The sequence below is a fragment of the Camellia sinensis genome, chromosome 9 (genome assembly GCF_055761805.1).
Source record: "Camellia sinensis isolate YWXY chromosome 9, ASM5576180v1, whole genome shotgun sequence".
Lineage (NCBI taxonomy): Eukaryota > Viridiplantae > Streptophyta > Magnoliopsida > Ericales > Theaceae > Camellia > Camellia sinensis.
In genome coordinates, this window is record NC_138969.1 from 38,503,338 (window position 1) to 38,529,958 (window position 26,621).

At 34.9% G+C, this 26,621-nt stretch overlaps 1 protein-coding gene across 1 annotated transcript; it reads right to left on the reverse strand.

Moving 5' to 3' along the window:
- Positions 1 to 3,327: 3,327 nt before the first annotated feature.
- On the reverse strand, positions 3,328 to 24,640 carry LOC114294973 (GDSL esterase/lipase At1g28570). The gene is made up of 5 exons (XM_082886584.1): positions 24,256 to 24,640; positions 21,766 to 21,987; positions 5,961 to 6,109; positions 4,643 to 4,919; positions 3,328 to 3,839 (listed from the first exon to the last, which is right to left on the reverse strand). The coding sequence occupies exons 1-5, from the start codon at positions 24,545 to 24,547 to the stop codon at positions 3,580 to 3,582; spliced, it is 1,200 nt and encodes a 399-aa protein (XP_082742710.1). The 5' UTR covers positions 24,548 to 24,640; the 3' UTR covers positions 3,328 to 3,579.
- Positions 24,641 to 26,621: the final 1,981 nt, after the last annotated feature.

Genomic DNA, 26,621 nt, shown 5'->3' on the forward strand with positions numbered 1-26,621 from the left:
ATCGACCTCAAGAACAGTATGAGGCTTCTCCACCCTATTAGTTGGCAAACTTAATTCCCTTCTCTATTGAAGTTATGATCTCTGGCATCAAACTTTTAAGACCTTGTTTCTCATAATCTGATAGGGGACCCATTCCAAGGACTTCCTCCGCACCATTCTTTCCGAGCCTTACCTGTTGCATTAAAATGTAGCAACCAGTTCAGGAAATTCACAAAACATAAACACATCTAAATCTTGAATATAAGCAAACGATTAATTTAGGATGAAGTGTGATAGAGGAAGCAAGAACTTGCAAAAAGAGACTTCATACATTTACTGAATAGACTAACAAATATGCTATGTGTACCAATCATCCTCAATTCCCCAAAAACAATATTCACTCTTCTCAATCACATTAAGGCTCACGTCAAAAAACAATATTCAATCTTCTCTATAAAATTTCAGTGTATATAATATGACACTGGAAGGTTAGTGACCCTATGAATTTCCGTCATCAGGAAAGGAGAACACACAAGCATGTGCTGGGATGTAAGGTTTTTCCATATCGGCATTACCCTTATCCGCATCTGTACCCGCCCGCCCATACTTTGTACCCTAGTGGCTTCCTTGAATGTGCCCTCGTATTATTCCTCAATCAATACCAGCCCCACCTAAAATTTCATATTTAATGTGCAATTTGGCTTCTATAGCAACTAAAAAAACTAATATAAACATCAATAGCTAATACGAAAAAGTCGTACACTCGTATCTAGTGTGTACATGATTCCCACTTACAGCAGGGTTATGAACCCCATTTTTTGTGGAGAGGTTTGATTCCTATGACTTGAACCCATACCACGAAACTGAGGACAGATGGAACTTTTTATCGCGCTATGTCACAACCTCTACATCAATAGCTAATATAAGATCCTAAATATTACAAAATAATGATGAAAATTTACTTCGAGGCATGATTTAAGCCAAAAGTGATTGAAAATTATAAACAATCCACGTTTATTGAATGTGAATTTTTTGACATTTTTCAAAGTGTCAAAATTTATGAATTTTTCATGATATTCAACTATTTGAATTTTGAAATCCAACATTCACTGTGAATGTGTGGATCACACCAGAAGTTAATCTTTGTAATATGTTTTAAAAAACAACAATGGCAATGGTTAAAAAATGTCATTTTAGTTGGCTCAAATTTTTGTCCTTTATTTCATTTAAGGCAAATTCACTTTTACCTTAAATGAGGGGATATTGTTGACACAAAAAAAATAATTTTTCTATCGATTATAACTTGTTAATTATGATCAAATCTCGTTTAATTGATTGTAACTTGTCAATTAGGGCCAAATTTAATTTCATTGGTTGTGACCAGTCGATTTTAGTCTGTCGATTTAGATCATAAATTATTTTTAACATAAAATTATGACCATAAATATTTATATTTTTTGTTACGACCGTGCTAGGGAGCTCGAAAACGAGCTCCCCCGAATCCCCCTAATCTTGATTTTTTTTTTCAGAAGCAGAGAAGGAGAAGAGAGGGGAGGAGGAGGAAGGAGGAAGGAGGAGGAGGAAGAGGAGGAGGAGGAGTGGATTGGAGGGGGCCATAACAGTGGGAGCAGGCGGAGGCGGGGCCAGAGGCGACGGCGGAGCTGCTGCGACGATCGGAGCTGGGCGACGGGCTGGGCGATCGGCGGCGACGGGCTGGGCGACGATCTCTTCTCTCTTCCCCTCTTCTTCTCTCTTTCTCTCCCTCTCCCTCCGAGCTTTTGCAGAGTCGAACATGGAAGAAGAAAAAAGAAAAAAATCCCCAAAACGACGTCATTTTGGAGATTAAGGGGATTAGAGGGGGCCAAATTCGAGCTCTCAAACATTATTCTTTTTGTTATTATTATTATTATTATCATCTTATTGCTCGTGCAAGAGGCAGTTGAATACATAATAGAGTTGTGGAGGAAGTTGAAGTTGACACGCATGAGTTGCTAGAATTGTGGGTTACTTTATCATTGAAGAGTTGTCTTATGGAATTGTCTTATGGAACTGTCTTGAGCAGTTGTTTTGGAAGGAATCGTACAGTTGTAGAGGAGGAAACAAAAAGAGATCAATCAAACCCAACACTCAACATGAGTATAGAATAGTTCTGTAGGAGTAGTTTATTCTCTCTAGGAGTAGTTTAAATTTAGTGATTTTGTGATTTTCTGGTTCTTATAATCAGTAAACATCTTATTCTAGTTCTTTCGTATTTTTGTTTTTGTTCATGTTTAAATCTTTGTAACAAGTAACAATTTCAGGAATACAACATCAATTTTTAGTTTTTTTTCTCTGTCAATGACCTCAAAAAAAACCATTGAATCTGTCAACGTATATGACACTAACCACTTTTGCTTGATCTATTTGTTTTTTGAAAATTTTGGGTTGCGTTTAGTAGAGTTTTAAAATTATGATTTGAGAATAGAGTTGTATTTTGAGTTTGTGAGTTTTGGAATTATGATTTGAGTGTAGAAAATTTATTTGATTATGAGTTTTAAAAAGAGTTTGAATTGAGTGATGTGATATATAATATTGAAAAATGTGTGTTTTGAAAAGTGAGTGTGGAATTAATTTTCTAAAGTTGCAACCAAACAACACACTCAAACTAAGGGGTAGAATTAAATTTTAAAAATTCTACCAAACAGAGCCCATATTGAATCTTCTTTATCGATTTGACTCAAACCAAATTTTTGCTAACAGAAAGATAGAGCAGTGTTAAATTGGCACATTAATTACTAGAGCCTGGTCTTTTTTTTTCTTTTTCTTTTTTTATCAGAGAAAATATGAACTTTATTGATAAATAGAGGTTGATAATAAACTCAAATAACCTGCTTCAATCACCAAAACCCCAATAGACTAACAAAACATGAAGACCAAACCCTGCTACAATGGAAGACTTGCCTAAGAGGCATTGAAACAAACACCATAGCTACCATAAATAGGGAAGGAACTATAGATGCCATGCCCATTTTGCCTCTACCTTGTTTTATATCGAACCATATAAACAAGCTACAAGCCTATAACTTGTTGCAATACCCCAACAAGCCTCTTATTTTCTTTGTTGTTCACCCCACTTTTTTTTTTTTTTTTCTTTTAAAAAAAATATTACTCTTTCTCACCTTGATTTACCATCAACCATCTAAAAGACAGTTTTGATGAAAATCTTTTATCATATATTTTTATTTTTACTACTAGACGAAAAGGCAATTTAGTCAACAATATGACTTTTTTTTTGTGTCCTTGACGCTCAAGTTCTAGTAACGAAACTATATCTCCAAAAATAATGGTAAGACTGTATACATCTTGTTCTACTCAATCATGCTTTAGAAAAAGTCTAAAGCATTAGGTCATCCATTCATAATAATAAATACCACATTTATTTATTAATGTGGGTTCCACCATGGTTTCAACTGCAATTTGTTAAATTTGTTTAAAGTCCGTCCAGAACCCATTTAAAAAAACCAAATTGCACAACACTGAGATCCAATTTTGCATCAAATAAAGCATTATTCAGTGTACGGAACGACTGTGAGTCTGTGACAGAGAGCATGATTCTCCAAGCTACTTGGAAGATTGAGCACTGATCACAGGAAGGGAAACACAGGATGAGGTGTTGATGGGAGGGACAGTGTATGGTCCTTGTAATAACCCTTTTGCAATCCATCTATAAGCTGCCTCTGTCATGTGTAAACCATCCCAGTTAACATGTGAAGAAGGGTCATCACAAGCTGTTGATGCTGGATACCCACACTCCACAGATGGGTCGAAATTGTAGGGACCTCCTGCTCCACAGCATGCAGTGAGAGCTCCTCCACTAAACCCTACAATCAAAATGTCAAATATTATAAATTTGCCATAAATATGCTCATTTGCCTAGTATATATTGAAATCATTAGCCCCATTCAATCTAGAATAGTATATTTCAAAACCAAGCCAAAAAGCCAATAAATTCTTGGTTTCAATGTCAAGTCGTGAGAGGTTGACGCAGACATGGTAGCAGCCCAATACTTGAGTTTGACCATCAGATCACAAAGTAATATTTATAAATTTAACTCAACGTAGGTGGATTTAGACCAAAAGGCCCATTTTTTATTGGAAACGGTCCAACAAGAAAAACTCATTGTTTTGCCGTGACCTAATGCGGTTATCAAAATAATTCGTTGGTTTTGGCCCTTAAATTAGTGATTTTGCCATTATAAAAAATATTTGTTTTGGTTATATTTTTTTTTTTTAGGAATTTTCAATTTATTATGGCATCTTTCTATGACCTTCTAGTATCTTTCCTCATATTTGAGTTTAGCACACAAATTTATAGCTTTTAGTAATTTTCTACATTATTTTCTTGCTTGGCAAAAAATATTGCCGTAGTTGATTGTTTTCTAAGACTGTTAGATCTTGCTTTTACTCTAAACAACATTACATTTTAAGTCTTATTGCTCATCAGTTTTTTATTAAATACTAAAAAATTTCCAAGGGAGTTCTCTCAACCCTTTAATTCTATTTTTCTCATATGGATTACCAATCAACATATTATAGAAGAGTTGGAGTAACTTTGTTGCATAGAAAAAACAAGACACACCATTCTAGTGATATGAAATGAATAAAATGATGTATATAAGATTACCGTATTCAATAGGAGATTGAAAGAAGCGCATTGCGGCGTTGTAATAATCTGCGTAGATAATCGTAGCATAAGGATGAAGTTTTTTAATCCGATTTAGTTCTATTTGAAGCATATCATTGTGGTACACAGCAAACTCATTCAACCATATAAGGCAGCCAGTTTCAGGATCGTAGGCTTCTTTATTTGAACTCATGAAATTTGTTAAGTAAGTTGGTAGGCACCCAATAGGGAAGTTCCCTGGAACCATGAGTGTCACTGCCCCAAGCTCAATCAACTCCTACAAATATGTATATCCCAAAATGATAAAAAAAAATTAGTGCCATAAAACAACTAAATAGCTTGATTTGGAGCTATGTAGTAAAATCCGCCAACAAATTCTTTTGGGCCTCATCACATAGGCCGAAGCTCACAGCCCATCAAGTCCATGTCCCCTTGGGTACCCCAGCCAAGGCCCGGCCCAAGAATGAGTCAGTCCAAACCAGCACTAAAATATATGTGCTAGGCTTGGGCGTAAGGGTTTGGACCATGCCCGGCCTATAGTAGGCTACCTAGAACCCAGCTCATAAACTTGCGATGCACTTTGGGCCTTGTTTGACTACGGCTTTTTTAGCCTTCTTTTTTTTTTTAACTGTTTAAGTTTACAAAACCTAGACTGTTTGGCTACAAATTTTTTAGTTGATAATTGTAAAAAGCAACTTTTTTAATAAGATTCATCCATGTTTGACAATGGCTCAAAGTGCCACTTCTCTTTTGTCTTTTTGGTTTTTTTTTTTTTTTTTTTTTTTTGGTCGTTAGGGAAAAAATAAAAAAGTAAAACTTACTTTAAAATCTTTTACTTTTCAGGATCTTTAAATAAATAAATATATATATATATTTTTTTAAAAAAAAAAAAGCAAAAAGATAAAATCAACTTGCCTAAACTTTCCCAATGCTAAAAAATTTAAACAATTTCATTCTTATAAATAAATAAATAAAACTAAAAATACTATTGTCAAACCCAAGCTTAAACTTTTGTATTGTAACCCCTTATTTACACAATGATTTTTTTTATTTAATACAAAAAAAAAAATCAATATAAACCCTAAATAAGGGAAAATAGCCTAGTGGGTCCTAAGCTCATGAATCTTTATTTTAAGCCCATAGGTAAGGTTTGGACTTCAAGAATCTAAGATGAGTCGACTCAAACTCGGTCTGCCGACCAATCAAAGCCCACGGGCCTTAGCTTGGTGATTAAAATTTCAAGAGGGTACAACCCGGCCCATTAGTTTACACAAAAAATTAAGACTGTTTGGCAGATATTAGTTAAAAAAGTTCTCACATTGATGGCAGAACCAATAGCATTAGTAACAGGAGGTACAAATGATTGGATCTCTTCTATGTTTCTTCCTGAATCAAATGCATGGTTGTAATCATTCCCTCCTATTTCACCCATTAGAACCAGAGAATTCCTCAGCAATTTCTTGCAATCTGAAATTTCACAACATTATAACAAAGGCAATAATAGATCACAAAAATATTAATCATTTAAAGAAAAGAAAATTAAATACAGAATCAACCATGTAGCTAGCATCACATTTTGGTTTCAAAAACATAATTGAGATGGCCTAAAACAAAATTGGTGGCTAACAAAGAAAGACCATGTTTGGTGTAGCTTCATTATTTATATTTTCTTATCCCAATTTTTTTTAAAAACAAACTGTTAAACAAAATTTTAATTTTTAAAAATAAACAAAACATAAATTTTTTAAAACGATATTGAACACAGTAGATTTTTAATAGCACTCCATGTCTTTCCAAGAGATATTTTACAAATTGTGACCAATTGACAATCACAAATTACCTCTCAAATCATATTAGGAGATTTTTTTTTTAACTAAATTTAATATATTTTTCACTAAATTAATATCCTTTCTAGCTTTTTATTTAAATTTAAGAAAATTTTTTATCCCAATTTTAATACTAAACAGCACCTCAAAAGCACTTATTGACATTTGACAGTGTTTCTCAAACATTATTTAATTCTATTCAGATTTGTGTAAAAAATTGTTTAAAAAATTTATTAAAAAAAATTGACAAAAAAATAAATTTCATGAATAATATTTTAAAATTAATGAAAATAATCTAATGTTGTTTATTTTATTATAATTCAAAATTAAAATAAAAAGGCAAATCTGTAATGAGGAAAAATATCTCAGTGAGCCCTAATTTAGGGTTGTTTGAAATGTTTTAAATAAGTATACTTTTTGACTTTTTATAAAATATGAATTGAGTTTGAAGTGATGTGATAAAAAAGTGATATGACTTAAATAAGATGACGTGACTTAAATAAAATGACGTGACTTAAATAAAATAATAACATTTTAATTTATTGACTTTTTTTTGAAGATATCAAACTTAACCTTATAATGGCCAGTGTTAACGATCCACACAGCAAATCTCTTGAAGAACAAGATCACTTGATTCGCAGTACCAAAAAGATCAAGGGTAAGGACGAGATGGGCGCTAAAGATATGGAGACCATTGATGCCTCCACTTCTGTTTCACCAACTTCTCACTGCCCAGGCCCCACTCGGGAACTCTCACCCTCCCCTGAGGATGACACCCTTGTCCTCCCTAAGCCCAAATCGTTTAAGGATGCACTTGCAGCTCCTATCAGCAAAGATTTTTGCTTTGATGATATGATGGACACTATCTCTCCAAAGGAGGAAGCAGAAGAGAGGGACACTAACATACCAGAGGCAGTACCTCAAGGCATACCCAGAATTTCTCTTCCAAAGCAACTTTTGCAACAAATACGACAACCTTGGACCAACTCACTTATTGTAAGACTTCTGGGAAAAAACATTGGGTACAGATTACTCTGTACAAAAGTAAGAAACCTATGGGCCCTACAAGATGAATTCAATGCCATAGATTTGGGAAACAACTACTTTTTGTTCAAATTTTCTTCTCAAGAGGACTGTGCCCATGTTTATTCGGGTGGACCGTGGGTTATCCTTGACCATTATCTAACTGTTCGCAAGTGGGAGCCTGATTTCAAGGCATCGGAAGCTTTTGAAACCACCACCGCAGTGTGGGTTAGGTTTCCGGAGCTTCCGATTGAATACTTCCAAGAACAGGTTCTGTATACTATTACTAAACAACTAGGGCGTCCTCTCAAACTGGATCTCACCACAGCCATGGCTACCAGAGGCAAATTTGCAAGAGTTTGCATTGAGATGGACCTCAACAAACCATTATGCCCCCGTTTCTTCCTTGGTAAGAAAAGTTACAACATTGAATATGAATCTATCCATAATTTTTGTTTTCATTGTGGTAGGGTGGATCATAGGAGAGAGCTATGCAAGCACCAAGCGGCACATCCAAATCAACAAGCACCTCCACCACCTAGCCCGACGCCGATCGATAGTGGACTAGCCGTTAGCAACCCCTCACAGGCTACACAACCTCAGGCCAACGGTAACCTGCAACAACCTGACAAGGGTACTGCCAATTTCAGACCTTGGATGCTGGTTACTAGAAAGAGCCGAAGACCCATGTCCAATCGCAAAGGACCAGCCCATGGGCCAACTCCAAACCCAAACAAATTCGCTGAATTAGACCCTATCAGCCGTATAGATCAAGGTCCTGTTTCTGAGGCTACGGCTAATCTATTGGGCCAGGTATCGGGAGTGTCTACTTCCTTATCCCCTCTTGGGCCTGAGACACACATAGGTCTAGCTAAGCCCACCACGAACAACACTACGAACCCAAGTCACACTAGTGAGTTTACTGTTTCAAACCCTTCTACTCATGTTGTTTCAACCACTGTTGGACCTCATAACCCCAACGCTGTTGTCACATCTGTCAATGACATCTCACCTCTGCAATCTCCTTCTCCCTCGACTCCTACTCATCCTAGGCCCCTAGAAGCCATCAGTCAATCTCCAGAAATCCCTATGGAGGAGATAGGTGCAGACCAGAACCATCCACCTTCTACAAACCTCCTTGCCTCTACCCACTCTTCTTCTCTTAGATCTGAAAAAGCTAAAGCAAGAAAACCTCCCGACCCACCTTCTAAACATGGAGGACGAAGCAATCCCTCTCCCTCCCATTCCAGTTCACAAGATGAAGGGGCATACGATGGGACTATTATTAGATCAAGGGACAGAAGCCATTCACCGCGTCGACACAATCTGGTGGATAGAGCAACTAAGAATGAGAATCGAACCAGGTTGGAGCACCATTCCAGGCCCTCCGGTGCACTCAATCCAGATGGCATCTCTGAGATCAATCGATCAGGATCATCGGAGAATTCGTAGCATTCTTCCCAGGTTAGCTACTGAACCCCTCCCCCCCATGCCTTTTATGGACTCTCTAAAAATCTTGATCTGGAACTGCCGAGGGGCGGGTAATAGTACCTTTCGAAGGCACATGCGAGACCTTCTCCGACTGCACAACCCTGGAATACTCATTCTCATGGAAACAAAAGTCACCTACAGCTCCATAGGGAGCTTTTTCAACAACCTGGGCTTCACGGCGTCTACTACTGTCGACCCAACTGGTCGAGCTGGAGGTATATGGGTCATTTGGGATCCTACTCAGGTCACTGTTCGAGCTTCAGTAGCTTCCAGTCAATACATTCAGGCCACAGTGCACAAAACGGACTATGAGGAATGGGTTTTGAATGCTGTTTATGCGAGCCCAAACCCAACTACTAGGGATTCTCTATGGGACGACCTTGAAGATACAGCAGCAAGTATGAACAAAGCTTGGCTTGTAGTGGGCGATTTCAATGACTATGCTAATCTTAGTGAAAGGAGAAGCTTCACACCTTCCTCAAACCTATCCAGGACCCAAAGGTTTGCTGAAAGGGTCAACAACTGTAACCTCCTTGATCTAAGGAGTGTTGGCCCTCGCTTTACCTGGACTAACAATAGGCAAGGCATGGCTAACACTATGGAACGCTTAGACAGAGCCATGAGTAATGAGCAATGGCGAGCTTTGTTCCCTGAAGGTACCGTGCAGACCCTGCCAAGAACCTATTCAGACCATTCTCCTTTGGTAGTCTACACTCAAGGTATGCACCCCTCCAATCCTCAAAATAGACCGTTTAGATTTGAAGCTGCTTGGCTTTGTCATTACAATTTCATTAATGTGGTTAAAAAATCTTGGCTTAACATGGATTTTAACCTGCTTGAAGCCATCAATAATTTCACCCATTCTGTTAAAATCTGGAACAAGGAGGTTTTTGGAAATATTTTTAAAAGAAAGAAAAGTCTTCTTGCCCGCATTGAGGGCATTCAAAAATCCCAAAATAACCATTTTTCTCATAATCTTCAGATTCTTGAAAAGGACCTTATTAAGCAGTTTAATACGACCTTGTTCCAGGAAGAACTTTTGTGGTACCAAAAATCCCGTACAAAATGGCTTACTATGGGAGATAGCAATACTAGATTTGTTCATATCTCTACCCTTAATAAAAGGAGAAAGCTTAAAGTCCAGGTTCTTAAAGATGATACTGGGAATTGGATCTCCAATTGTCATGACCTCAGAGCTCATATTCTGGACCATTTTAAACAGCTCTTTCAATTTGAGGATACACAACTCTTACCTAATTGGGTTAACATTGCCAGAACTGGTTTCACTAGAGAAGATAATGACATTCTCCAAACCCCTGTGAGCAATTCTGAAATTTGGAAAGCCATTCACAGCATTAAAGCTTTTAAAGCCCCTGGCAAGGATGGCCTCCAAGCGGTTTTTTATCATACCCAGTGGACCACTATTGGTCCTTCTGTCTGTTATTTTATCAAAGATTGCTTCCAAAATCATTCTGTCCCTCCTGAGATTAATGAATCTCTAATTGTTCTCATCCCTAAGATTCAAAACCCTGAGTCTTTGAAACAATTTAGACCCATAAGTCTGTGCAATGTTACGTACAAAACTATTACCAAAATTATAGTCAACAGACTTAGGCCTTTTCTCTCCAACCTCATTAGTCCCAACCAAAGCAGCTTTATCCCTGGTCGCACTACCACTGATAACATCATCATCACTCAAGAGATCCTGCACACACTTAGAGGCAAAAAAGGTAAAATTGGGGGCATGGTTCTTAAAATTGATCTTGAGAAGGCTTATGATCGCTTATCGTGGGATTTTATCCTCCATTCCCTCAAAGAGCTTAACCTTAATCCTGATTGGATCACTCTTATCATGAATTGTGTGTCTAATGTCAATTCTGCTATTATTTGGAATGGTGAGACTCTCCCTAACATATCTATGGGTAGAGGTTTACGTCAAGGTGACCTTCTTTCCCCCTATTTGTTTGTCCTTTGCATGGAAAACCTCTCTAATATGATCAGAGCAAAGACTGATAATGGAGAATGGAAGGGTCTTAAGGCCTCCAAGGATAGCCCTCCCATTTCCCATTTGTTCTTCGCTGATGATCTCATTCTTTTTGCTAGAGCTACTAGGAGAACTTGTGCCTGCATTATGGATGTGTTATCTGAATTCTGTGATATGTCTGGGCAAAAAACTAATCTTCAAAAATCTAAAATGTTCATTTCCTCAAATGTCCCTAGAAGAGAAGCCCTTTCTTTAAGTTACATCTGTGGTATCTCTCTCATTGACAATCTTGGTAAATACTTGGGCACCCCTATGCTCCACAATAGAGTTTCTAAAAACCAGTTTCAAGTTATTCTTGACAAAATGGCTTAAAGACTTTCTGGATGGAAAGCCAAAAACCTATCCTTTGCTGGTAGAACAACCCTGATAAAGGCGGTCACTTCGACTATGCCTAATCACCTCATGCAAACTATGGAACTCCCTCGCCACACCTGTGACCAAATTGAGAAACTTAACAGGAATTTTCTATAGGGCAGCACTGACACTCGCAAGAGGGTCCACCTGGTTAATTGGCATCAAGTCTGCAAAAGCAAGAAGCATGGAGGCTTAGGAATCAGAAACATCAGAGCTCAAAATTCTGCTCTTATCGCTAAGCTAGGGTGGAAACTTGTCTCCAACTCTGACGAGCTTTGGTGTACCATCCTCAAAACCAAGTATCTTAAACACCACTCTCTCTCTAATTGGCCCAGTGATAGGAAAGCCTCTCATATCTGGCGCAGCATTGTTAAAAATAGAATTGTTTTGGAAAAGAACATTAAATGGAATGTTGGAACAGGAGAGCAGATTTCTTTATGGACTGATTGGTGGTGCAGAGACCAACCCCTGAGCCTTACAAACCAGGGAGCTCATCTTGATACAGCTACCAAAGTCAGCTCCATCCTGGATGAAGAGGGCAACTGGGACTTAACTTCTATCCAGCACCTCTTATCCCCTCAAAATACAGATGACATCCTTAGACTACATAGACCCAGGTATGTTACTTATAATGACACTCCCCATTGGCGAGGCTCTTCCAGTGGCAACTTTTCTACAACTGCAGCATACCAAGCTCTTGCCAACACCGATTCTGCTAGAACCAACTGGTATGGGATATGGAAAGTCCAGGCTCCCCATAAGCTTAGACATTTCCTTTGGCTCGTCATGCATGAAAGACTGCTCACTAATCATATGAGGATTATTAGACATCTCTCTGATTCAGATCTCTGCCCCAGATGCCACTCTACTAGAGAAGATATGCTTCACCTCCTCATAAACTACCCTAAGGCTAAGGTTTTATGGGTAAATCTGAGGAACCTTCATTGGTGGCACCTAAGCCATCACACAACACTGCAGGACTGGATTAGGAAAAATATCAAGAGCAAGGACCTCATTCATGATATCCAATGGCCAACAGTTTTTGTGACAGCCCTATGGACTATTTGGAAAGAGAGAAATAAAGAAGTTTTTGATAACTCTACCCAACCTCCTCACCTCAGTGTGAAATTCATACTGCATAAGGCTTTGGAAACTCAGGCAGCCTTCCAAAATTCACTCCACCCCAGCTTTAAGGAACCTTCACTAATGTCATGGTCTTGTCCTCTTGCAGGTAAGCTCAAGATGAATACTAATGGATGCTCTAAAGGGGATCCAGGACAATCAGGCTATGGAGGTCTGCTTCGAGATGAAGTTGGTACTTGGCTCTGGGGCTACTATGGATACTTAGGTAATTGTCACAGTTTGGAAGCTAAGCTATGGGGCATCTACCGCGGCCTTACCATCATTCTGCAAAAAAGCTTGGCAAACATACAAATTGAAACAGACTCTCAGCAGGCATTAGAGCTTATCCAAGGAGGAGCTGGGGAAAACTCTCCCTACAGGGCCCTAGTTGAAGATGCCAATTTCCTGCTTCGAAGATGTAACTGCACTATAGAAACAATTCCTAGGGAAGCAAACCAGTGTGCCGATGCTATGGCTAATTTAGGAGTAAATCAACAAGAGCACCTCATCTTGAAAGAGGACCCTCCTGCACCCATCCTCTCTTTGTTAACTGCTGACTTGATTCAAGTTGGCTCTGGAAGGGTTTAATTTCCCTAGTTCCTCTGTTGTTTTGTTTTAAACTCTTCTCTTGAATCAAAAAGAAAAATCAAACTTAACCTTAATATTTCAACGCCAAAAGAAGGTTTGGGCTTTTCAGCAAGTGACCTCCCCAATGTAGTGTAGTTAGGGGTTGAGGGTGACTGATGTGCCTCATGGTACAGTAGCTCTCTTATGACGATTTCTAAAAGTATTTATAGAGTATATTTTGATAATTTAAATTGTTCGTATTATAAAAGTTTATCAAGTATATCATCTATATAAAAAATCAAGTTAATCAAACATCTGTAATCCCATGATCAAATCCCAATTGTTTTTAAAAAAATTGTTAAAATCATGTTAACCGTCTATTTTTTAAAAAACAAATGTGTTCTTATTATGAGGTTACAAATATCCAATTTACTTTATTTTTTGTATGGATGATCTACTCAACAAATCTTACAATATGAACGGTTCAAATCATTGAAAAAGACTCGAAACACACTCTCAATAGACCTCACAACAATCTGTTGTGCCTTATGACACAACAAGAACCCCAATTCCTGTAGTTAGAGCTGCAAATGAACAAACCTGTGCGTGAATAGGTTTGAACTTGATTAGATAAATGTTCGTTCGAATTCAGTTTGTTGAATTTTTATCGCGTTCAAATTCGAGCTCAAGTTTATTAAAAACTTAATAAACACGCTCAAACATATTAAAACTCAGCTCGTTTGTTCAATTTGTTAACTGACTTGTTTAACATTTATTTAAATAATATAATAAATATATTATATTATATATTAAATAATGTAAAAATATGTATAAAAAATAGAATAAATATGCATTAAATAATAAATAGATTATTTATATATTAAATAGTGTAAATGCATTCATGTGCTTAGTATAACTTTTCCTATGTACCAGAGCTATACCAAAAAAAATTTTCATTTGTAGTGTAATTATTTTGTGACTGCTTCATGTATTTTCAATTTCTCCATAAATAAATAAGGATAAATTATAAATACACTCTTTCAAATTTATTTAAAATACAAATTTTCTCATTTTTTTTTTAAATTGCAAATACCTTTTTATTAAATAAATTTATTTAACGGAATTAACAAAAATTAATCATTTGTAATGTAATTAGAAATTTCAAAAGATAAAATATAATTTTTAAAATTATAAAAAATAATTTATATTTAAAAAAAAAATTAAGAAATATATTTATAATTCACTCAATAAATAATTATGCCTCGTGGTCCATACCTCGTGGTCCATGAAAACTTTACTGTATGAATATATTATTCCAAATAAGTACTGGAAAGTTGCACCCAACAAGATTAAAATTAAAATTAAAAAACACCTGCCACACACGTCCCCAAAAAAAAAAAAAAAAAGAAAAAAAAAAAAAAAGTATACTCTGGCTTATGTGAGCATGTCACCCACTATAATTGTGTGAGTCATCAATAATTGTGTCGGTCATTAATGGCATTTTACTTTTCTTTTAGGTAAATTATACTAACGCACCTTGAAGGTTGCTCTTAATACAAATTCTACCATCACATTCTGTAAATCACATTGCACCCCTATTAGATCTTGTCTCTTAACAAAACTAAACAAAAAAATATACATAGTGTGTTTTGAGAAATTAGTAAAAAATTGACTTTTTAATTTTTTTGACATTTTGATAACTTTTTTTGGCTAAAAAAGCTAACTTTTTGTGTAAAAAAACTAACAAGCCAAAAAAATTAGATTTTTACTAAGTTCCCAAATTGCCCCTTAATACCCTTCAATAAAATTATAAAAATACTATATTACCCTCTTCCCTTTCTAAGCTTCTCCCACCATTACAACCATCATTTCCTGCCTCAAGTATCACATATATGCCACCAACTTTTACCATAACAATTAGGGGTGAGCAGCGGATATACCGATCCGTCAAAACCGACCGAACCAAACCGATTCGTCGCATTTTGGACGGATGCGTGATGACGAGCGAACGGTTACGGATTAATTTTCTCCAATCCGCCAATTTAACGGACGGATGGCGGATTTGAGGTTCCTTTAGCCGCAACCGAACCGCCAAACCACGAGTACCCTTAGTAATTTATAAGACTTTGTGTTTTCAATTTGTTTAAATATTTTGTTTGTGTTTTCAATTGAAAAAGAGTTTAAATATTCTGTTGAAAAAAAGTTTTTAACTTGAATATATTTTTTGAATTGAAAAAAAAATAAACATATTATTTATCTATATTTTTTGGTTTTTAAATCTAACTCTAAAAGTAATAAATAGAAAATATGATATATGGTGGTTAGTTTTTGTTTTCAAAAACATATATAAATGTAATAATACAGAGACATACAATCTCTACTATTGCTCTATTCATGATTTTGGTGGTTTGAATTATTTTTATATTTTAAGAACAACAGATGGAAATACTTTATGTGGATGAGGCATGCTGTGATTGTAATACGTCGATGAGGCATGCTGTTTTCTTTTTTTGGATGAGGCATGCAGTAATTGTAATATTTTTTTAAGTCATTGACTGTAATACTCTTCTTTTTTTTTTTCTTTTTTTTGAGGAAGTGCACAAGTTGAACTATGTTGAAAATTTATAAAATTTCAAACCCCCAAATCGATTCACATCCATCTGCCAAATCGCCAATCCGCTCAATCCGCATCCGCCGGATTGACAGACAGATGCGGATTGATTTTCTCCAATCCGCGAATTTGACGGGCAGATGACGAATTAAAGGTTCCGTGACCGCAACCGACCCGCGCCCACCCCTAATAACAATTCGCACCTATCATCTGTCGCCCGTCAATACTCATAGACAAATTATCAAACATCTTACCTTCACCACTACCCAAGACAACACTACCAGTAATTAGTTTCTCTATACCCACTGAGAAACAAAGCAAAAGAGAAAAGATAAGCAAATCATCATCAAACATTTATTCAATTACTATCTTTGCTCCCCACTGATCATCCTCACCAATTTAATTTGCGTCACACTAAACAATAAATTTCAATCAATGTTCATGACATCACAAAAAAATCACATAGGCTACAATTAAATCAACACAACCATTAAATATATATATATATATATACAAATCAAATTTACATTTTCAAGAGATTAAGCAGCAACATGGTGAATATGGGTTTCACAATTGACAGTGTGGTGGTGTCCACCAGTGTACCTTCACAATTTCCCAATCCTTCTTGAAAAATCTAGAAAACCCCGAGATGTTGATTTATGATTATGTATCAATTTTAAGCAGAATATAACAATCCCAATCAAACAATCAAGACAAAGAGACACAACGATTTTACGTGGAAAAAACCACAATTAGACACCTCCAACTGTGATCAAAAAACTACGGGCAACAGCCACAAAACAATCCACTAAGAAGATTTAAAGGAATTACACAAGTATACTCTCAATTACCTAGCGAATCCACGCCTAATTGAACCAACCTCTATGTGCCTCTTCCTACCCGTCTTCACCTCGGAATTGTCTTTACGATGAGCCACCCCGGAATCCATCAAAGCTTCAAGCTCGAATTCTTCAGAATCCACCGAAGAACAACTCTCTCTTTTGTATAGCAAACAAAACCTTTGATGTACTCTTTTTAAACCATGAGTTAAATACTCAATCAAAACATTAAAGAAAAACTAAAAATATCCCCAGATATAAACCTTAAGAACCAAAAAGAAGATCTGGAGGATTTTAGGAGTCGTCTAGTTTTGGGAGAAAACCAACTACTTATAAAAAATCAAAAAGTAATCATAGATTTGAAAGAAAACCCAATCCTTATTGAAATCCGAAAAACTGTGTTCGCACGGTCCGCTCAAGCGCCCAACATCCCGCTCGAGCGTCTTCAGTAAAATCTACGCGTGATATAACAGAGGTCCGCTTGAGTGCTGGAGAACCCGCTTGAGCGCGAAATCACACCTTCCAGTATTTTTACAGACCTGACAAACTTCTGAAACCAGCATTCTCCGCTCGAGCGGGGTCAAGTCCGCTCGAGCGGACAGGCAACTTGGAATGCATTTTTACATTTTGCTTCGGGGGCGCTGCCCCTCGACCCCGCCGTGGCGCTACCCCGGACCCGCCAAGGGGCGCTGCTCCCTGGACCCCCGCAAGCTGACCGGGCAGCTCGATCCCCGTCATAATTAGCGAAGTGGCAATCTTGAAAGCATTAGCATCACAAACTTCTCTGAAAGGCACAATTTGGGTTGGATTCGCATCTAAACGCTCATAGCCTCACTGAAATAAAAGTGCGAAAATAAATACAATTGAAAGGAGTTTTGTCAAACGGAATTGCCAAAAATAAAACCCAACACTTCTATACCAGTGACCCCATCCCTCTCACGTCATCCCAGTGACCCTCCTGTCTTCTCCACAAGCGACAGTTCCCCACCCCCACTCCATCCTTGACTAAATCCACTAACAACCCACCCCTCTTCATCCTTCCTCAACCCTCACTCTATCGCTGACCACTACCACTCCTTTCTATACTTCCTCCATCACCCACATTCTTCCTCCACAATGTAAATTAAACCCCAATATAGATCAAACACAAGCCTCCAAATTAGTGGTGTTCACCTAGCGTCTCTGTACAACGGTGTTAATAGTAGGTTGAAGATGTGTAGATGTGTAATACCTTATTGCTAATGGTGGTGAAAAGAAGTGGCCAAAATAGCAGGTAAAAGGAGAAGAAAAAAAGGTGACACTCTGCTTGGAGATGATAGTCATGTGGTGAGTTTATAAAACAATTTCTCTACTTAACGAGTTAACTCAATTTGAGGGTAAATTTGGTATTTAAAAATTTTAGTTGTTGAGGTCCAGCAAAAATTATTTGCTAACTCAACTGTTAAGTAACAAAAGGAGTAAGTTGTAATGTGATTGCAAACCACAAGGAGGGAAATGTTATTTTCGAAACATAAGGGATGCATATGTATTAAGAACAAACCTCAGGGGGTGTCACTGTAATTTACTGTTAAGGAGAAATTGTGAACTAGTTGGAAGATCACAACAACAAATATATATATATATATATATAGTGATGGAAAAATTTAGAATTTCAATTATTAAAGTTGATAAATTTTATCATTAATTTAAAATTTATTTTGAAAATATAGGCTAAATTGTAATTTCTTCTTTTTTATACTTTTGAAACTTCGTCTCATTATATTTTTTTTAATTACAAATGTATCCCATCATAACCTCTTAAATCCTAACTGTAAACCTAACCCAAGCCTCACCCAACTACACGAGCTCTAGTTACTTTTTTTTCTCGTTCATTCCCATCTCCGATAACTCATCCCACATTTGTCCACCCCTTTTCAATCCATCTTTACCATTCACACCCACTTCTCTACCTTATAACTTCATCACCTCTACAACACATATGAGCTAGAGAGCGTAAAAGAGATTGATTGAGAGAGAGATTGACCGTGAGAAAGAACAACTGTGCAGTAGCGAGGAAAATGGCAGTAAGGTTAGGATCGCAATAGTGCGCAATGGAGATGGAGACAGAGACTGCGAGGGGCAAAGGACTATGAGGGTAAAAATCACAACAGGGCGAAGAAGCTAGAGCGAAACGATGATGGAAGTGGGTAGGGTGCGACACAGGAAGAAAAGAGGAACTAGGGTTAGCACCAGAGGTGGAAAGGGGTTGAGGGTGGCAAAAGGGGCTAAAGAGAGGTGGAGTTCGTAGTAGTGGATGGAAGGTGAGATAAGGGGATAGAGTTAGGGTTCAAGATTGTGAAACTAATTTTAGTATTATATAGTGTGTTAAAAATAACAATAATAATTTGTAAATGTGGTCCAAGGTAAGTAGTCTCAAGAAATATGATGAAATTTACTATGATTGACAACATCTTTGAATAACTTTTACATATCCAACACATGAATTTTAAAAAGAGTCCATACCTAATCAGATTTCTATATTCAGTGTATATAACAAACATTTTTATAAATTTTTCCACCTTTGACTTCTTCCATACGTATAACCCGTTTATTTTCAGAGTTAGGTTAGATGGGATTCTTAGGCTACGTTTGGATTGAGTGATTTGGAGAAAGAAGAAAAGAAATGGAAAGATATGCATTTCTCTTACTTGTTTAGATAATCTAAGTGGAGAGAAATAGAAAGAAATTGAGAGAAATGGAGAGAAACTCATTTCTCTTATAAGCTTCATTTTCAATCTTCTCAAAAGTGGAGAGATTGGGAGAGAAAAAAAATCACTATTTTCATAATACCAATTTTGTCCCTATAAAAATAAAAAAAAATAAAATGATTGAAAATATAAAAAGGTTATTTTGGTAATATAACATAAAATAATTTCTTTTCTTTTCTTTTCTTTTCTCTTAATGAAATCTAACCAAACAAGAATGAGAGAAATCATAATCATTTCTTTTCTTTTATTTCTTCCTCATCCAAACAAAAATGAGAAAAATTACAATCATTTCTTTTCTTTTATTTTCTTTTTCTCTTATTACTTAAATAATCATTTCTTTTCTTTTCTCTCATAGGTTCTCAAACACAATGTTAGTGTGGAAATTATTAATAAAGAGATTGTTAATGAGAGAACTAAAAAATATTGTGTTTGTTTTATGATCATTGGGCTAGTAAGAATTACTATTTATTTTGGGGTTCTTAGTGTGGAAATTATTAGTAGAGAGATTGTTAATGAGAGAACTAAAAAATATTGTGTTTGTTTTATGATCATTGAGCTAGTAAGAATTAATATTTATTTTGTCATTCTATGATGGGATTACCTATATGAAATTCCATAAATACATTTTTATGTTTTATATATTTATATATAATATTAATAATTATATTTTATAAATACATATTTTTTTGGTACATATAATTTTAATAAATTATTATATATATTATTACATTTTAATATTAAAAAATATATTTATAAAAATTAATTTTATATTAAAAATTCCATAAATACCCTTTGATGTGTTATATATATTTTAATATTAAAAATTATATTTTATAAATATATATATTTTTTTGGTACTATATTATTTTAATAAAATATATATATTTATAAAAAATTAATTTTAAATTAAATTATTAATATTAAAATATTAATAAATGTTGAGATTGAATATCATAGTAATAAATTTAGCAATAAACACAAGGGTAAAATAGTAAATTAACCAATAGTCCTAAGGGATTCATTTTTGAATACCACCTCTCTAGGGGATGTAAATTTCGCCCGGCCCCGCCCACCCAAGCCCAAGCTTATGCCGGCCCATGCCGAGCCGCGCAGGCTTCTGTCAAAATTTAAGCCGGGCCACGGCCAGAAAATTAGGCCCAGGCCCAGAGGGTATTCGAGCCTTGCACAGGCCGGCGAGCCTAGGCCTGGTCTCGAGCTTGGGCCAGGCCAAGACGAGCCTAAACATTTTTTTCTATTTTTTTCATCAAAATTTCATTCTTTTTCACAAAAAATAACATCAGGACTCGGGCTAGCAGAGCCTTGAGCTAGACTTTGAGTGCACATTAAGCGAGGCCACGAGTTGGTCTAACTTTAAAATGACGGCCCAGGCCCAGGCCCAGGCTTAAGGTCTTGAGCTAGGCTCAGGCTCAGGCTTAACCAAGTCGAGCCTATCTCGAGTTGCGAGCCATTTTTACATCCCTACGCCTCCCTTACACCACTACTGGTCCTCTTATGTAAAACCTTTCATAGTCTTGAGGGACTATGAATCTTGTGGTCTATTTTAAAAACAAATATGATAATTATTATGCCCTTATCACTATTAGTCGAGTTCTGATACCTATCTCTCAAAACAAACACACTCTAAAGATGATGATGGAGATGGGCTTTTACATTGCATTGCATTGCCCACCCCACCCCACCCCAAACCCCATGATGCAAGTGTTCAACCTCATAATGATGGTCCATTACTTCAACATTTTATAAACTTTTTTCTTATTACTTATAATGTCATGAAAAAAAAAATTAAAAATTGAATTTTCAAATATGACTTACTTTAATAATATGAGGTGTCACATCAATAAATAAAAATAATCTAATTTATAAAATTTATTAATTTGTATAATATTACTCTCAAAATAATTTTGACTGACATATTTTTAAAATTATGATAAAGTAAAACACAGTAAAAGCCAAATTATTATGTAAGAGAATTTTACAAAGCATAAATATTTTTCTATGAGATCTGACGACCAAATTCATTCAGGCAATAGTTATGTTTGTTTAGCGCTCACTGAGTTGGTGAATTTGAATACAAGATTTTTTGTTTCTAGATCTCTCTGTTACTTTGTTTAGTTGATTATGTCTTGAGATTTTTTATTGTAGTATTCTCACCTGAGCTAATAACTACGAGTTTTTTTATTTTTATTTTAGAAAGAGTTAAAAATAAATAAATAAAAAATTTAAAAAAATTTAAAATATTTTGAGAACAAATAATCCTTCAACATATTCCCCTTTGTGGAATGTGTATCCCTTAGCCCTCTTATGACACTGTTTTTTTCAGATGTAACCTAATTTGGTGCTTCATATATTCTCCTTTTCTGGTAAAAAAAAAATAAAAATAAAAAATAAAAATAATCCTTCAACATGAATTTGGAAAGGAGAGAACTTACATATATACATAGATACAGATACATACATATGCATATATAGAAAACTTACTTGAAGGAGTGTGGCAAAGAGATGGCAACATTCTCTTGAACCAATCCAACTGATTTCCCAAAGAACAATTTGTGAGGGGATTGTGAATTCCTCTTTGCTCAAAGAAGTCATTATCCAGAGCAGTAGCACCCACAACTGCAAAATTCACACCTTGGAAATTCACACACCTTCCATTTTGCCCACTGAAATATGGTGGCACCAATGGTAGACCAAGATACTCAGCTGCAAAATCAGTGCACAAAATTTCAAATACAAAAAAATTAATTTTTAATTATTTAAGCCCAAAATAAAAAATAAAATAAAATTTATTGCTTGATTTCAGACAATTTAGAAGACAAAAAGAAAAGATAATTATTTTTCAGACAAAACTCACCCTCTTTGTGTCAGAAGTGTTAAAAGATTACCTTTTTTTTTTTTTTTTTCTAAATTTTTTTTGCTTTAGTAAATACTCTCCTAAAGTTATAGCTCCTAATGTACTAGCAAGAGCTACCAAAGTTGTTAAAATCGGGATCTTACGTTGGATCGTTGGAGGTGTTTACAGGATCGGATCGTAGAATCGGATCGAGGATCGTAAGATCCTACCGAAAAAGACAAATTACATAATAATTTAATTTAAATAAATATTTCTTATAAAGTACACACAAAATGAACCTATATTTTATTAAAAAGAAGTGAAGATATTGTGAAAAATATAATACTCCATGTAAAATGTACATATACTATTATGCAATAGAAAACTCCATGGTAAAAGTTCTATATTTTATCAAAAAAGAAGGTGAAAAAGAAGAAGAATTCTATAACAAAATACTTTACAATGTACAATAATGCATAAAAAGTGAAAAAAAAAATATTTAACAAAATTGGATATGAAAATAGATTAAGAACTCAAAAGAGTAGCTTAGTCGAATGATAAGGTTTGTCGTTAGCATCCCTGGTGGAGTGGATTCGAGTCACAAAAATAATTTCTCCAGAAATTGGGATAAAGTTACAATCATCTTACCCTTCTTAGACTCTGCTAAAGCTAAATTTGTTTTTTCGACTATTTAATTTTCTTAAATTACCGCAATATTTGAATGTTTGTTTCCTAGTTTGTTTTTCTTAGTCTATTTGATTCAATACTACTTAATTTTTATTATTTATTTTGACAACATAAATTGATATTTAGACAACAAATATAAAATTTACATCAAAATAAGTCATACAATACAAAACAAGGCTTGTAAATTGGATCGGATTGGATCGGATTCGGATCGGGATTCCACGATCCTATAAGATCTCACTATCAGGATCGAAAGATCCTACCTATAAGGAGTTTTTTACACGATCCGGATCGATTGCACTCAAATGGATCGTAAGATCGTAGGATCGTAAGATCCGGATCGGGATTCTGATAACCATGAGAGCTACTAGCAAAAGAGATTCATGAGGCCTTCCAATACTGATCAACAAAGAACTAAAGTTGGATGTAGCAACAAATCTTAAAGTAAAAATATGGGCTATTTATTACGGAACAACTGTCATTTATAAAAATTAAAATTAAAATTAAAATTTAAAAATTTTAAAAAAAAAAGTTAGAGAAATGTGGTAATTGAAACAAACTGTCAAGATGCTGCCAAACTCATCAATGGAGGAGCTCACTCAAATTGCCTTTACCGTGCTCTTGTAGAAGATATCAAATTCCCTACCTTCCAAATGGTCTGGACTATCAAGCACATTTTTTGAGATGTCAATTAATATGCAGATGCCCTTTGCTCATATAAGAGAAAATCAAGTGAAAAACTTGAAGATCTACAAATACTCCTTTATTTTGATAAGGCCCATTCTAATAACTAACATGTTTAGATTTGTGTGTGAAAGGGATTAACCCTGTCATTTACAAATCTGTATTGTTGTTTTACTTTTCGTATTACCTAAAAAAAGAGCTAATAGCAAAAGCAAAGCTAGTAATATATATATATATATATATATTTCTTTTAAATAAATTACAATTATCACATTATTTCATTCAACTTTAAGATTGTACATTTAGACCCCTTAATTGAAAAAAAAAATATACAAGGACCCACTTCTAGTGGGGTGAAATTGAAATAATTTCGATAATTAAGCAGTCTGAATGTATAATTTTAAAATTGACAGTGTAAAACAATATTCAGTGTTAGTTGAGCCCAAAATAATATAAAATAAAATCCTCTAAACCAACTAAAAAGTAAACTTTCTCAACAATAAAAATCTTCTACAGTATTTGCCAAAGGCACCAGCTGTTTTAGCAATAATTTCATCCTTCAAAAAAACTACTGAAAAAATTGTATCAAAACAAGATTGTAGAAAAGCCCAGTTCCTAAAAGCAATTAGACTACTGAAAAAATTTTATCAAAACAAGATTGTAGAAAAACCCAGTTCCTAAAAGCAATTAGACATCTGCTCCAAAAAAAAAAAAAATTGCAATTGTGCATATGAATATGTATATATGTGCGTGTTTTTGTATTGTACCGATGAAATCGATGATGAGGCGGCCATCGGAGCAACGGCCGGTAGGGCGGTGAAAGTAGGTTTCACCATAGGGTGGTAACATGAAGTGGGGAGGCTGAGGAGACTCCGAGATGCGAGCCAAGTTGCCGGTGTCGGCGATCGAATCGCCGAAGCTGAAGATGGATGTGTAGCATCCATTGGAATGTTTGATTGAAGCAGAGAATATGAGGACGAAGAAGAAGAAGAGAATGAATTTGTATGTGTGTGTGGATGAGTTTCTCAATGATAATGGGAAGGAAGATGAAGAAGCCATGAAGAGAAGAGGCAAAGTGTGTTGAAATAGATATCTAATGATGGCTAGGTAATTATTCACTAATTTTAAAATGAAAAATGATTAATTAGTGCTATCATTAAGTCTTATTCACTGTTACAGTGCTATTGTGTCTTCTCCTTTTTTTTTTAAATGGATGCCAACTTATTAATGTAGTTTAGAATAATACTAAAAAGTTTTTATCATTGCTGTTTTAAAATATAAATACGTGATGGTATTGTGATTAGTAGAGAAGATGGGTAGATAAGGTATTGTATTGAGTAATTGAGAGACATAAGTAACATAATAAATAATGATTGATTAGAAATACGGACATATAGTATTTTGAAAATTTTTTATTTCCATATACTTAATTATCTCAGTACATATTTTTTCTCAGTATATACATACTTAATTTCCACATACTTAATTTGATTATTAATTAATTTTCTCAATCTACACACTAAAAATTATAATTATATCTTTCACTCATAATCATTGTATACACATCACTCAATCCTCTTTTTCACACTTTTTTTTTTTTTTTTTTTTTTTTTGTGTGTTTGGTCTGAAGCTTTTGTTTGGTCATTTGGTTTTAGGATTTTTTATGTTTACATAGTAAAAAACTGCACATTCACTGTGTGGGATTGTATTGCTTGGCCGAGAAGGCTCTTGAGAGGGCTAATACAACATGGTCTATCAAATTGGTTTAGGTAGAGTTACGAAACAATATATAGAAATTTTGAGTTTTTGCTTGTGATTGGTTATTACCCAATTTAATCTCAATGTCAATACTGATCTTATTTATTTTTTTTTTTCCATTAACATCGGTACTGTGGAGAATTGGTACCATTTGGAACATTTGAGGAGACATTGAAAAATGAAAGCATTGGAGAGTTGTAGTTGAGAGACATTAAAATGAAAGCATTTGAGGAGGCAATAAAATTTGATAGTGAAAGATTGTTTAATCTTATAGGACAAGTGAACCAATTTGATACTATTTTTTCAAAACAAAAAAAAAAAAACTTTGATATTGTAAAAAGCATATTTTTCTAATCTAAATTTAATGAAACATGGAAAGAGACAATTAAAGCAATATGTGAAATGTTTTGAGAGTATTGCTTTGCAAACAATGAAAAAACTAGTGTTCAATAAATCTCTGACAATATTCTTAATGTCCAGCGAAAGTTTTGGACATTTCGGTGACTTCCACTGATGTTCAGAATACTTCGGTGAACTTCTGGCGATATTCCGTCGACCTTCCGGTGATATTGAACATTCCGGTGACCGTCTGATGAAAATCCGATGGTAGTAGAATATAGCAGCGTTTGTAAATTTTAAAAAAAAAGATTTTTTCGTTAACAATTAAAAATATGTATAACTAATTGGCGCAAATATTTTATTTTTGGACTAAATGGATTTTGAACTTTGCGTATAGTATTTACTGGTAAGTTCTTCTTTTTAAATTGTGTCAATTTATAGTCTTTAATATATAAAAAGTGTTTCAATTTGATCCCCTCAATCTAATTTTTTTTTTCCTTCCCTGTTTTGTTGTTTTAGCGAACTTTTTTTCACAATTTAGTCAATTTTTTATATTTTAAATGCACCTAATATATATATATATATATATGTGTGTGTGTGTGTCGAAAATGTATAATATTTATAGATAAATCTTTAAAAAATAATAAATACAAAAATATATATATATATATATATTGTTTTGATATATAAGTAGTACACATCCTAAATTCAGATGATTTATTTAGTCAATTCATACGAGATTTTGTCCCGACTTTAATTAAGCACCACTACTAAATGATAAGATTGATCCCTCAAATTAATCGGTCCACTAGGCTTGATACCTAGTTATCACCAAATATATATATATATATATATATATACATATATATATAAATGCACACCCTAAATTCTGAGTAATTTTCTTAATATTCTTCCTGAAGATGCAATATTATTAAAGAAAATAAGATAATGGAAGAGAGAAAAACATATACCATTTTAAGAAGCTTTCAAACCTCTCCAATTTTAGCAATTGGGTGCGTACATGTTCAGAAATGAG

Bases quoted from the DNA above. Each gene is read 5' to 3' on its own strand.
- LOC114294973 (XM_082886584.1), bottom strand. From the start codon at position 24,547: ATGGCTTCTTCATCTTCCTTCCCATTATCATTGAGAAACTCATCCACA. The intron at 4,920-5,960 runs GTGAGAACTTTT...ACATATTTGTAG, and splicing joins CTATTGGTTCTGCCATCAAT to GAGTTGATTGAGCTTGGGGC. The intron at 3,840-4,642 runs GTAATCTTATAT...TTTTGATTGTAG, and splicing joins TCAATCTCCTATTGAATACG to GGTTTAGTGGAGGAGCTCTC.